Source organism: Vipera berus, assembly GCF_964194415.1.
Source record: "Vipera berus genome assembly, chromosome: 3".
Lineage (NCBI taxonomy): Eukaryota > Metazoa > Chordata > Lepidosauria > Squamata > Viperidae > Vipera > Vipera berus.
In genome coordinates this window covers 33,210,814-33,225,090 of record NC_138204.1, presented here as the reverse complement: position 1 = coordinate 33,225,090, position 14,277 = coordinate 33,210,814, and the positions used below count along the sequence as shown (strand labels likewise).

The 14,277-nt window shown below is 44.6% G+C and overlaps 2 protein-coding genes across 2 annotated transcripts in view; both read left to right on the top strand.

Moving 5' to 3' along the window:
• The first annotated feature begins 55 nt into the window (after window positions 1-55).
• Window positions 56-14,010, top strand: LOC308664756 (uncharacterized protein). The gene is made up of 4 exons (XM_081322226.1): window positions 56-341; window positions 8,422-8,517; window positions 8,687-11,412; window positions 13,652-14,010. The coding sequence occupies exons 1-4, from the start codon at window positions 332-334 to the stop codon at window positions 13,733-13,735; spliced, it is 2,916 nt and encodes a 971-aa protein (XP_081178352.1). The 5' UTR covers window positions 56-331; the 3' UTR covers window positions 13,736-14,010.
• Window positions 13,657-14,277, top strand: part of MYH7B (myosin heavy chain 7B) — a 76,732-nt gene continuing 76,111 nt past the window's right edge. The window contains exon 1 of the mRNA XM_081322225.1: window positions 13,657-13,731. The gene's annotated coding sequence lies outside the window, so the exon portion shown is untranslated. The remainder of the gene's footprint in view (window positions 13,732-14,277) is intronic.

Sequence of the window (14,277 nt, the reverse complement as noted above, 5' to 3'; positions counted from 1 at the left end):
TTTGCGGAGCGGGCGCCATATTTGAATGTGGATGGTAGCTAGTGCAGAGCAAGGGAGGGAGGGAGGGACTGGAACGTGGTCTGAAGTAAAGATAACGGGATGGGGAAAATTGTATTACAGGGCATTTCTACAACCCGGAAGCTATGCACCCAAGCTGCTGCCTGTCGGGCGTTTATTCTTTACAAGGAATAAACTGTATATCGGGAAAGGTGACCTCACCATGTAGGGGTCCGGTCACAGAGGGGTGCAGAGGTCACGCGTCAGACTTGTGAGCGTCTTTGACATCGCCTATGCTGCCTTGGGGTTAAACCCCACTACCACCCCCGCATGGATGAACTCCGGTAAGATCTGCGAAGGGGACGCCCTTCAGGTGAGAGGAAAAACTTCCCTCGTGGAACGAGATGGCCGCTGAGGGAGGGCGAACAGGAGTAAACCTTCCAAGGGGGCTTCACAGGGTTGAGGTGAAGTTCAATATCGGAATGGAGACCCCCTTTTCTGGAACAATATGCTCTGAGGAGGAACTAAGTTCTAATGAGGCGATTCAGGCTCTTTCTTTTTACTATCCAAGGAAGCATTCATTCATTCCTCTAATTTAGTAAAAGGTAAAGGTAAAGGTTCCCCCGCACATGCATGCTAGTCGTTTCCGACTCTAGGGGCCGGTGCTCATCTCCGTTTCAAAGCCGAAGAGCCAGCGCTTGTCCAAGGACATCTCCGTGGTCATGTGGCCGGCATGACTAGATGCCAAAGGCCCCACCGGAGTGGTCCCTATATTTCTACTTGCATTTTTACGTGCTTTCGAACTGCTAGGTTGGCAGAAGCTGGGACGAGTAACAGGCGCTCACTCTGTTACGCGGCACTCGGGATTCGACCCGCCAAACTGCCGACCTTCTGATCAACAAGCTCAGCGTCCTAACCCACTGAGCCACCGCGTCCCTTTCCTCTAATTTAACCATAACACAAATATACCTGTATGTGAAAATAGCCCTCACTTAGAAGATCCTTGTTTCTCCTTTTCACACACACACGCCCCCCTTTTCTCCTTGTCCTTTTTTAATACTGCTTCAGACACTTTCAAAAATAAACAACGCCATAGTTTCCACCTATTAGGTTTCTCTGGCAGTGTCTTATCCAGGTAGGAGTAGACATCATCCTATCTAGTCAAGTGAAGCTCAGCCTGATATTGATACCTACTTCTTGTTTCATCTGTGTAAAATTTGAATTATACAGTCTTTGAGGCAAGAACTTTTTGTAAACAGAAAGGCATCATCCAAAGGGTTGCTAACTTATAATTGGTAGTAAGAATAGAATTGAGAGACTTGATATTTCTCCATTTTTATTGAAACATGGCACAACATGCCCTGGCAGCATCTTTTTTTCTCCTGTTACTTATATATTATCCTCATTAGAGTGGCCTTGTCTTATGCCTACTAACCAATCAACAAGGCAGTCTTAAATTATTTTTAATTCACCAGAATTAATTTCTATGGATGTAATGTGTAATACAGTGCCTTTGTCATCCTTTTTTTTTTTAAATTCCATTTATATCCCGCCCTTCTCCGAAGACTCAGGGCGCCTTACAAGCTTAGCAGTAGAAGACTATATAATTTGTAGAAGACTATATAATTTCAGACTATATAAGCAGGATACGGATCAATAATAATACATTTTATGTTGGTGTATTTTTCTGCCAGTTGAAGAATGTGTCGATAATACAATTTAGCAAGGTAATAACAAACTAAGCTTGTGGAGAATGTTAAGATCAGTGCAATCTTTTTTTGTTTTCTTTTTACCTTTTGCCTATTATTTTCCAAAAGGCATTCAAAGAAGTAGATTCCTGGAAAGTTGAGAATAATCTGGCCCATTAGCAGATAGCAGTATTTCAAATGCAGTTTATATACCGTATATACTTGAGTATAAGCCGACTCGAGTATAAGCCGAGACCCCCATTTTCACCCCCAAAAACTGGAAAAAGTTCGTGACTCGAATATAAGCCGATCCGCCGTTCTGCAAGCCTCCGCCGCCAGCAGAGGCTCGATCCGCCATTTTGCAAGCCTGAATACACAGGAATACCCTGTGTGGCCGCGGCTCTCGGGGAAGCCCTGGCTGTCCGCTTCCTCGCTCCACGCTGCCATTCGGGGCCCGCGCGTTCCCCGGGCAAATCGCGGCGCCCAGCAGGCGAGGAAACACGCCCGCTCCAGTCGCCCCCCCTTCCCTCAGGAGACGGAAGCAAGTGACCGCCCGGAGCTTACCGAGGACTTGCGCGCGGCCGAGGCTTCGGTGCTTCCAGGATCGCGCGCACCTCTCCCAAGCCGCCGCCGTCCGGAGACCTGCCGAAGTTTGGGGAGATTTGGGGAGGTGCGCGCGCACCTCCCCAAACCTCCCCAAACGTCAGCAGGTCTCCGGATCTCCGTGCCTTGCCTGCCTGCTAATTTCCGCTGCAGAAAGAAGCAGGCAGGCAAGGCACGGAGATCCGGAGACCTGCTGATGATTGGGGAGGTTTGGGCACCTCCCCAAACCTCCCCAAACGTCGGCAGGTCTCCGGATCTCCGTGCCTTGCCTGCCTGCTTCTTTCCGCTGCAGAAAGAAGCAGGCAGGCAAGGCACGGAGATCCGGAGACCTGCTGATGATTGGGGAGGTTTGGGCACCTCCCCAAACCTCCCCAAACGTCGGCAGGTCTCCGGATCTCCGTGCCTTGCCTGCCTGCTTCTTTCCGCTGCAGAAAGAAGCAGGCAGGCAAGGCACGGAGATCCGGAGACCTGCTGATGATTGGGGAGGTTTGGGCACCTCCCCAAACCTCCCCAAACGTCGGCAGGTCTCCGGATCTCCGTGCCTTGCCTGCCTGCTTCTTTCCGCTGCAGAAAGAAGCAGGCAGGCAAGGCACGGAGATCCGGAGACCTGCTGATGATTGGGGAGGTTTGGGCACCTCCCCAAACCTCCCCAAACGTCGGCAGGTCTCCGGATCTCCGTGCCTTGCCTGCCTGCTTCTTTCCGCTGCAGAAAGAAGCAGGCAGGCAAGGCACGGAGATCCGGAGACCTGCTGATGATTGGGGAGGTTTGGGCACCTCCCCAAACCTCCCCAAACGTCGGCAGGTCTCCGGATCTCCGTGCCTTGCCTGCCTGCTAATTTCCGCTGCAGAAAGAAGCAGGCAGGCAAGGCACGGAGATCCGGAGACCTGCTGATGATTGGGGAGGTTTGGGCACCTCCCCAAACCTCCCCAAACGTCGGCAGGTCTCCGGATCTCCGTGCCTTGCCTGCCTGCTTCTTTCCGCTGCAGAAAGAAGCAGGCAGGCAAGGCACGGAGATCCGGAGACCTGCTGATGATTGGGGAGGTTTGGGCACCTCCCCAAACGTCGGCAGCTCTCCGGATCTCCGTGCCTTGCCTGCCTGCTTCTTTCCGTTGCAGAAAGAAGCAGGCAGGCAAGGCACGGAGATCCGGAGACCTGCTGATGATTGGGGAGGTTTGGGCACCTCCCCAAACCTCCCCAAACGTCGGCAGGTCTCCGGATCTCCGTGCCTTGCCTGCCTGCTTCTTTCCGCTGCAGAAAGAAGCAGGCAGGCAAGGCACGGAGATCCGGAGACCTGCTGATGATTGGGGAGGTTTGGGCACCTCCCCAAACCTCCCCAAACGTCGGCAGGTCTCCGGATCTCCGTGCCTTGCCTGCCTGCTTCTTTCCGTTGCAGAAAGAAGCAGGCAGGCAAGGCACGGAGATCCGGAGACCTGCTGATGATTGGGGAGGTTTGGGCACCTCCCCAAACCTCCCCAAACGTCGGCAGGTCTCCGGATCTCCGTGCCTTGCCTGCCTGCTAATTTCCGCTGCAGAAAGAAGCAGGCAGGCAAGGCACGGAGATCCGGAGACCTGCTGATGATTGGGGAGGTTTGGGCACCTCCCCAAACCTCCCCAAACGTCGGCAGGTCTCCGGATCTCCGTGCCTTGCCTGCCTGCTTCTTTCCGCTGCAGAAAGGAGCGCGGATCCAGTGGGGGGGGGGAAAGCCCTTTAGCAGGATTTGCCTGCATGCCGGCGGAGGCTGGATCCGTGCTCCACAAGCCTCTGCCGCCGGCTGGATCCGCGCCCTGCCGCTGCGGAGCGCGGATCCAGCCTCCGCCGGCGGCGGAGGTCTAGGGGTAGTGGGGGGGGGCCCGCGGACATAGATGGGCTCAAGTGGAAGCCAAGCAGCCCTCCCGAATCTGGGCTTCTGGACGGAGCAGCCGGTGGTGCGTTTCAAAAAGCCAGATAAGGCAGACAGGGAGATGAAGAGTTCAACCGAGTTTCCTCTTTTGTTCAGGCTCCCCCGATCAGACAAAGAACTAGCCAGCGGCAGGTTTCTCCCCTTTTCCCTCCCATCTCTCTTCCCCCAACCCTTGGGTCCCACAGCAACTCACGAACTCCAGCCGCCCCTTCTCCTTCGAAAGGTCTAGATCCCGAGATAAGATATATACAGAAATATACATAAAGAGAGACGGACGCAGGCTGTTGGTTTCTCGCCTCATCCCACGCACGCACGAGGGGGAGAAACAACGCTCTGGGCGGCAGAGTCTTGGAGAAAGAAAAATCGGCTGCAGCCTCGGGGTAGGCTTCTCCGGGGGCGCCGCCGCGATTCTGCAGGGGCCAGGTAGGGAAAACTCGCCGGGGAAAACGGGTGCCGTTGCAGCGCCCGGCGAGTTTAAAAGCAGCGGGTGCAGATGCCTGAACAAAAGAGGAAACTCGGTTGAACTCTTCATCTCCCTGTCTGCCTTATCTGGTCTTTCAAGAGGAGGGTATTCCTTTCACTTCTTGAACTTTCCCAAAGACTTGCAAACTTTTCCAACCATTACTTCCAAGGATCTTTGATGGGGAGAGAAAGCACGGGTGAGCGATGGGGAGAGAAAGCACGGGTGAGCAATGGGGAGAGAAAGCACGGGTGAGCGATGGGGAGAGAAAGCACGGGTGAGCGATGGGGGGGAAAGCACGGGTGAGCGACTCCGCTCCCTCACCTCACCTCCGGGCCGGGCTTCTCGCCGGCGGGCTGGCTGGCTGGTGCTGGTCCCCGGGCGAGGAAGCAAGCAAGCGGGCGAGCGGCAGCGGCATTTTCGGGGCGGCACGGGTGAGCGATGGGGAGAGAAAGCACGGGTGAGCGATGGGGAGAGAAAGCACGGGTGAGCGATGGGGGGGGAAAGCACGGGTGAGCGATGGGGGGGGAAAGCACGGGTGAGCGATGGGGAGAGAAAGCACGGGTGAGCGATGGGGAGAGAAAGCACGGGTGAGCGATGGGGGGGGGAAAGCACGGGTGAGTGATGGGGAGAGAAAGCACGGGTGAGCGATGGGGGGGAAAGCACGGGTGAGCGATGGGGAGAGAAAGCACGGGTGAGCGATGGGGAGAGAAAGCACGGGTGAGCGATGGGGGAAAGCACGGGTGAGCGATGGGGGGGGAAAGCACGGGTGAGCGATGGGGAGAGAAAGCACGGGTGAGCGATGGGGAGAGAAAGCACGGGTGAGCGATGGGGGGGGAAAGCACGGGTGAGCGATGGGGAGAGAAAGCACGGGTGAGCGATGGGGAGAGAAAGCACGGGTGAGCGATGGGGGAAAGCACGGGTGAGCGATGGGGGGGGAAAGCACGGGTGAGCGATGGGGGGGAAAGCACGGGTGAGCGATGGGGAGAGAAAGCACGGGTGAGCGATGGGGAGAGAAAGCACGGGTGAGCGATGGGGGGGGAAAGCACGGGTGAGCGATGGGGGGGGAAAGCACGGGTGAGCGATGGGGGGGGAAAAGCGGCAGCGGCATTTTCGGGAGCAGCGGGTGAGCGATGGGGGGGAAAGCGGCAGCAGCATTTTCAGGGGCAGCGGGTGAGCGATGGGGGGGGAAAGCGGCAGCGGCATTTTCGGGGGCAGCGGGTGAGCGATGGGGGGGGAAAGCGGCAGCGGCGGTTGTTGGGGGCGCAGCAGGCGAGGCAGCTTCTCTCAGCAGCCTGTTCCGAACGAAGGGACAGTTCTTTTTTTTTGTTGACTGGAGTATAAGCCGAAGTGGAGTTTTTCAGCCCAAAAAGTGGGCTGAAAAATTCGGCTTATACTCAAGTATATACGGTAATTATTTTGGTCTTTAATGTTCAGCTTGATGTAGTTAATGCTATAAAAATGTTAGATCAGTTTAGGATGATGAAATATTGCATATTAGTTTATTGATTTAAATTGGAACAATAAAATATATTTTGCCTACTTATTTTAAATATTTAATTATTTAAATAATTTACTTAATAGATTTAGATTTAGATTTTAGATTTTATTAGATTTATATACTGCCCTTTCCTGAAGGACTCAGGGCAGTTTACAGGGCATTTTAAAATCACATCAATATAAAATACAAAGTTAAAAGAGAATTAAAAGATTAAATTTTCCCTGAAAATAAAACCCCAGTTAAAATTCTCAGCCTGGGTCAGAGAGTTCAAAGAGCCAAGTCTTCAGGTCCCGGCGGAATGAGCATAGGTCAGGGGCAGTCCTGAGCTCCACGGGCAGCTGGTTCCAGAGGGCAGGTGCACCCACAGAAAAGGCCCTCTCCCTGGGTGTTATCCGCCGGCAATCTTTTACCGGTGGCACCCTGAGAAGACCCTCCCTCTGCGAGCGCACTGGACGAAGGGAGCTTGATGCCGGCAGCAGGTGTTCCCTCAGATATCCCGGACCCAAGCCATTTAGGGCTTTATAGGTCATCACCAGCACTTTGAATCTCACCCGGAGAGCAACCGGAAGCCAATGCAGCTCACGGAGTAGAAGTGTTACATGGGAGTATCGGGAGACCCCCATCACAACTCGGGCGGCCGCATTCTGCACCAGTTGTAGTCTCCGAATGGTCCTCAAGGACAGCCCCATGTAGAGAGCATTGCAATAGTCTAAACGGGAGGTCACGAGCGCATGAGTGACTGTGCGTAGGGCATCTCGGTCCAGGTAGGGTCGCAACTGGCGCACCAGGCGAACCTGTGCAAAAGCTCCCCTGGTCACGGTTCGTATATGATCTTCAAAATTGAGCCGTGAGTCCAGGAGGACGCCTAAGTTGCGAGCCCTATCAACGGGGGGGGGTAACACCTCCCCCCCATCATTAAAGGTGGAATAGTTTGGTTAGCCCAAGATGCCGGTACGCAAAGCCACTCATTCTTAGCAGGATTGAGACGAAGCCTGTTTCTTCCCATCCAGACCTGGACCGCCTCCAGGCAACGGGACATCACGGCGAGGGCATCGCTGGGTTGGTTCGGGGTGGAGAAAAAAAGTTGGGTATCATCAGTGTACTGATGATACCCCACCCCGAAACCACGAATGACCTCGCCCAGCGGCTTCATATAGATGTTGAACAGGAGGGGCGAGAGAACCGACCCCTGAGGGACTCCACAAGCAAGAGGCCTTGGGGTGGATCTCTGCCCTCCCGTCAACACCGACTGCGAGCAGCCCAGGAGATAGGAGGAGAACCACCGTAAAACGGTGCCTCCCACTCCCAGCCCCCTGAGACGTTGCAGTAGGATACCATGGTCAATGGTATCGAAAGCCGCTGAGAGATCTAATAGGACTAGAACAGAGGAGCAACCTCTGTCCCGAGCCCGCCAGAGATCATTCACCAGCGCGACCAGTGCCGTCTCCGTGCTGTACCCGGGCCTGAAACCCTATTGGTACGGGTCCAGATAATCAGTTTCCTCCAGGAACAGAGGAAGCTGTTGTGCCACCACGCTCTCAACAATACATATCAATTCAAATATAAGCATTATTTCTTCTATTAGATTTAGTCCCAGGGAAGTGTATATATAATTACAACATAATTTTAGGTTCACCACTCCCACTCTGCAGTTATTAAGTAAACACTCCAAAAATGTGAGTCAAGGTACAATCATTGAGAGAGAGAGAGAGAGGGAGGGAGGGAGGGAGAAAGAAATAAGAAAGATATAGATTATATATATATATATATATATATATATATATATATATATATATATATATATATATATATATATATATAGAGAGAGAGAGAGAGAGAGAGAGAGAGAGAGAGAGAATCAAAAATCCTTCTATATGGTATAAACATAAATAATAAACATATGTCATATGTACTCCTATAACTTATAAACATACATATGGTATTAACATATAAATAGGATATTTCTATCTCTTAAAAATATTTTTATTCTTAATTGCTGATTCTGTTTATATATTAGGAACATTATAACTAAAGTTATATATTGTGGTATGTATAGTATGTGAATTAAGTATGTGAATTCATTACATCAAATCTATTTATGTGAATAAATGGACAAAAATATAATTGGGACCATAGATACTAAAAATTATTTTAGATACTAAAATAGATACTAAAAATGTTGAGATATGATTTTTGATATAGAAATACTGTCAGATCCATTTTAAAATTTATTTTGATTTCTAATAAAACATACTATATTTCTGTTTCAGATGCTATGTCCAGCAAAAACCTGGCAGACTGTGACACAGAAAGTGAATGTGATTTTTATTCTGACTATTGGGAACAAAATGTTGCATATAACAAAGGTAAATATGCCAGACAACAAGGAAACTTTGATATTTTCACTGCTTTTTCTAAATTACTAAATCTATTGTTTTTAGCACAGGCAATTTACATTCTTGTTGTGATACTGAATTTTGTAAAAATCAACAAATAGAAAGCAAACATTTCTGTTTTTCCCTTTATTTCTCCTAGATTTGACTGACTCCAGCAATTACTTCTGTTTTGATTCATGCAGCTTGTTTGAAAAAGAAAAAGGGGAAAAGAAATTGCATGGCATAGTGCTTATATTAGAAAATAGCCAGGTGAACAGTTTCTGCAAAGAAAATCCTTTGCTGCAAAGAGAAAAAGTAGAGTGCACTAGTAAATTGCAAGAGGAATTATCACTGGAATCTAAATTATTTTTAAAGTGTAAGAACTATAATACAGAGGGCCAGTCACTGAAATCTTTTTCAGGCAAAATAATTCCATTCATATACAATAGTTCTTATGGAGATGATTTGAGTTTAAATAAAGCAATCCCTCAACTGATCATTACTGAAAATTCCATTGAAGGACAAATCATTTATACAGTGAAAGAAGCTTGTGCTTTTGATAAATTCCATCAGAAGCAGTCATCAGATGGTAACCCTCCAACTTCAAAGCAAGACAAAGCTGTGCAAGTTTCTTCTACAGAAATAAAAATAGAGGACAATATTTGCTATAAATATTTCAAACAATCACCAGTATCTACTGCAATAAATAAAGATCTGAAGAAACCTAAAAACTTTCACAGTTTTGAAAGTCATTTAGTAAACAGCCATTCAGAATACTCCTCAGAATATTCATATCAAATTGCTGAGCAAACCTACTCAAATTCCGGTTCAGAAGAGCCTACTATTTCTTCGACTCTGGAAGCAACTAATGGTTCATTAGCAAGCAATACTGAACTTTCAGATGTGAGTGAGCATGAAAATCCCCAGAGCCATGCTTTAGTTTTTCAGTTTAAAGACTCTGAACAAAACCAACCATTTAAGAAGTTGCATCTTATTTTAGTGCCACGAAAACAAACCACACATTTTAAAAAGCAGGGAGGACTTTCTCAAATTCTAATTGATGAAGCCAATTATCTTCTAGGAACTAATTCAGATCCATCAGAATCTAGTTCTTCCAATGTATATTCTGATCAAGCATTACCTACATCAAATCTTTGGTCCTCATATTCATGTTTCCCATCGTTCAAATATTTACAGGCAAATCAGTTACCTCACTTTTTTCTTAAGTCAGCACCCCAAAATCCAGTTAAATCTGCTTTTCAAAAAAGAAAACCCAAAGTGTCCAAACCTGTAAAATCTGTTGTGTTTACCAAACAGAAAACATTGCAAAGAGACAAAAAATATAAAAGTAAACCATCTATTTTCTCCAAATTTCATTCACTCAAAACATTGGACATTGAGCCTGTAGAAAAAAATAAAAGAGTAAACACAGAAATAAATGAACAATATATGTCTTTAAGTCAAACATCTAAATGCCATTGCAGCCCATTGCTTGACTTAACTGTTGATCTGCATTCTGAAGACAAAAATTCTGAAAAGTTCCTAACTCTTCACAGAAGATCTCACAGAAAAACTCGAGTAGGCAAAGTCATTCATAGATTTTCCTCCCATTATTTGTTAAGTCCTAAAAACAGTTTGGAAAGGCTTCGCTATATTTCTCCAATTAGGAAAAAAAATCATTTGAAGATGCAAAATATACTGAATTATTTTTTAGGCTGGACTGGCAGACAGAACAGAGATGAAAAATGTAAAGAGGGTATTTCTCCCACTTCAAAGATACGGGCAAATGAGACATTTATTTCACATATGCCAGCTGACAAAACAAATTCAACTATTCCACTTCATCCACATTCATATAATTCTGTTCCATTTCCTGCCACATTGCCTTTTGTAGATGTTTCCTCTTTGCAAACAGAGAGAAGGAATCCTACAGCATTATATATTTTTCCAAATGAATGTAAGCATTCATCTGCTCCCTGTGTGGAAATGGAGAGGGATCCTTTGAATCCTGTGGAATCTTATGGTAAACACAGCACCTGTCATTCTTGTTGTGCACATTCTAAAACACAACAGCTACCAAATAAATTAAATATGCGTAATAATAGAAGTATGGAAAAACTGAATTTTGGAACTGGTCAAATAGCAGGTGGAGATTTGGTCCTGAAGAAGTTTTCAGTGTGTTCCTGTGGAACTATGTCACAAAATGGTTTGTTTCCTAACAATGATATTTCAGAGTCAGGTAGAAGGAAACCTAGAGCAAGCCCAGATAGTAATTGGAAAGTCAATAAGACTGCCTCAAACAGATGGAATTCAACTGCAGGAACCTTCAACACAGAGAAAGTGTGCTGTGGTTGTCACCATGTCTCTCCAACATGTTCTTCACACAATTCATGCAAACCCAAACCTCCAAGAAACCAAGTTATTGAAGTAGCATCTTTATTTGAAAATGGATTTCCCATAAGGAATTTGAAAGAGGATGTAGAAAAAAATAAAACAGGGAAAATAGGTGAAAGAAAAGTAAAATTCCATCTAGGATCAGATGCTTTACAAGAGACTGATCTTTTAACCACACACATTTCATCACCAACTAATGAATGTCATCAAATACCAAAACATTCTGTTTATCAACCTGAATGTTCATGTTGCCAGACTGCTGTAAAAGAACACCTCAGCACATCAAAAGTGTCTAATTGCCTTGGTTCAGAAAACCACATGCCAAAGAACTACCTCAACAGAGAGAGTATTTTTCTAGTGGATCCTAATCGGCAGATTAAAAGCCAGTGTAAATGTTCCCATGAAATCTCTCTCTTCAAGCCTGAGCAAATTGATGTATATTCAGGAAACAGACCTGAGGTTTCAAAGAGGAAGGAACCCAAACTTACCCAGGTTTGTATTTTGTCAAATAAATACCAAAATAAATGACTTAATTTGGAATATTAATGCTGCAGTACAGTATGCATTTACCTAGGAATTAGTCCATTTTTTAGTTAATACATAAACTTTTAGAAGAAAAATACTTAACTTTTAATTCTTAGAAAAGCAACAAGTACTTTTAAATGACTTATTTATATCAATGTGTTCTTGATAAGTAAGACAATAGATAGAATGCATTGTAACGTAGATTCTCTCAATCTTAAATACTAGTTTCCCAAAAGATTTTACATCTATATTGAGAAAATGCTTTCCTAAAATACAGTATGTTGGTGTTGTCAGTAATCGGTTTCTCTGCTAGCTTCCTGGTCACTACATTTGTAACAGCTGCTGATTCTAAATTATTTTCAAAGGCAGCTCCACTAAGACTATTCCTGTTGCATAATAATAATAAAGCTACTATCACTGATTCTTCCTGGTTCAGATAAGGCTATAACTTAGAAGATTGAATACTAGGTTACTCCATATTGGAGCAACCAAAGATTTGATTACTATTCCGTCATAATTCAACTAAACCATCAATTTAGGGAGAGGCAAAACTATTATAAAATAGTGACCCCATTTCTTGTAGACACTCCAGTGGTCAAATGCTGCCAAGAAGTCGCAGAAGAAATATACTTGACCTCCAGCTCTTTGACCAGAATGACTGGTGCTGTTTCCTTTGCATGTCCAGGCCTAAACCATGAATGAAAGGGATCTAGATGATTTGTTTATTCCAAGATCTTCTTAAGCTGATTCCCTGTCATCTTTTCAAGAAATTTTTCTCATATGCAGAGGCTAAATACAGGTGGAAGTTGTCCAATACATTTGTGATCTAAAAATGGCTTCTTCAAAAGGAGGTACATCACCGCCTTTTTCTAAGTAGGTGGTATTACACCTGGCCTTACAGTGTCATTAGTTACACTGAATTACACATATTCTACCAGAAGCACCAGGCAGGGCACAGACCCAATCCTCAGGAGTGCAACTTATATTACAGAGTTGTCTCTATAAATTTTTAAAAGTTCCAAAGTATTCTAGGTCACAATGTAAAATGTCATAGCAGTTACTTCACATGATTTCTCAGCGCTAAACCCAGCCTTGAGCTAAAACGAGCTTGCCAAAACTTATAAAAATCATCAATTTGTTCTGCAGGCACTATATCTTTCCTGTTCTTCCCTAAAAGGAACAGGACTAATCTGGACAGGTTTAACAGGCAGGAATCTGCAAACTCAATAGCCACTATTATAGCTGCTATTTAGCTTGTACTATTAGATAATTGTATTCACTTTTCCTTTGGTGACATATTGGGCAATTTTTCATTTACTTCATCTTTGGAAATTAGGAGGCAATCTTGTTCTATGTGTGGTTACCTTTTCTCATAAACACTAACCAATGTGCATCAGGTATCTGGGGTGGACCATCCCAAATAGTCCCTTGGAGAGATGAAGTTTCCTTAGGTTCCATAGCCTAACCCAGCGGTTCCCAACCATTTATATACCCCGCACCCCTAGAACACTTCTGTTACATTCTCGCACCCCTTACAAAAGTTCAAAATAATGGCAACAAATTATGCATATACACTATAATTTTGAAAACCCAAGTTTTTGGGAACCCCTGGCCTAATCAGATCAATATCTGATCAAATATTTAGTAAATTACATACTATAGATATGCAATCAAACTTACTGTGTTCCACATATCAGTTAAAGTACAAACTAACATTAAAGCAAAATAAATTTTGTATAACATTGTCTTTTCCATTTGGTTTAGTTTTATTGTTTGTATTTGGACCAGATATAAATGCAAAAATGTTTTTTGTTATCTTAAGGCTTTTCATACAAAAGATATAATGTAGTTTTTGGTACAGCCATAAAAGCAAGTCATGCTTTTTTTCCTTTTTGCCTTCTGATCAAAGAAAAACTCGCAGCCAGCTGTGTAAACAAAATTAAATTAATAATGCAATATATATTATTTCCATTGATTTTTTATTAAATATCTGGAAAATGTAGAATGTATTAGTATGATAAAATGTAATCATGTTATATCTATAGTCACACTAAAAATATAGTATTTTATAGAGATTACTGAATAAACTAAGCTCTAGTTTTTTATACATTTTGCAAAATCATAAAGTAACAGTACATCTCCAAATGAAGCAAGTAATCTATATCTTAAGGTAGTTTTTCATTATTGACATGTTTATTTTTCTTAGGAGTCTTCATTTAATCATGGTTGGAAGAGACCTGAACAATGTAAACACTGCCAAGAAAAAAATCAATACAGTCATTTGCAGTAAGAAAAAGATGATTTAAAAATAATGAAATATTGGTAGAACTTGATGTGAACTTCAGAGAAAACCCATTGAAGTACCACAAAAAACAGTTAGAGGCATAAACAGATATAATTTCACTGATGAAGAATATGCATTCCGCTCCAATGTATAAAAGGGTGAGAAGATAAAAGCTTCCTGCAGAGATAAGTGCTGTTACACTCATTTGAACTTGTTTCTGAATAAATATGCATAGGATTAAGTTCTTAATAATGTATATCAAATAGAAAATGTCTACAATAAATTTCAGAGGGGTAGATAACATTGGCCTCTTACAGCAAAAATAGTAAAAGGTATCTCGAACTAGCATATTAATAATGGCATATCTTTTCATAGACTAGATCCCGCAAAAGCAGGTATTTTGTGTTGTTAATCAAGGAATACACGCTTCGAAATTGTGATTCATTTTAAAGCAGATTCAGTCATCATCATTGCATATACAGGTAGTCCTCACTTAATGACTATTCATACAAGTTATAACAGTGCTGTCAAGTGCAAGCAACCAAACC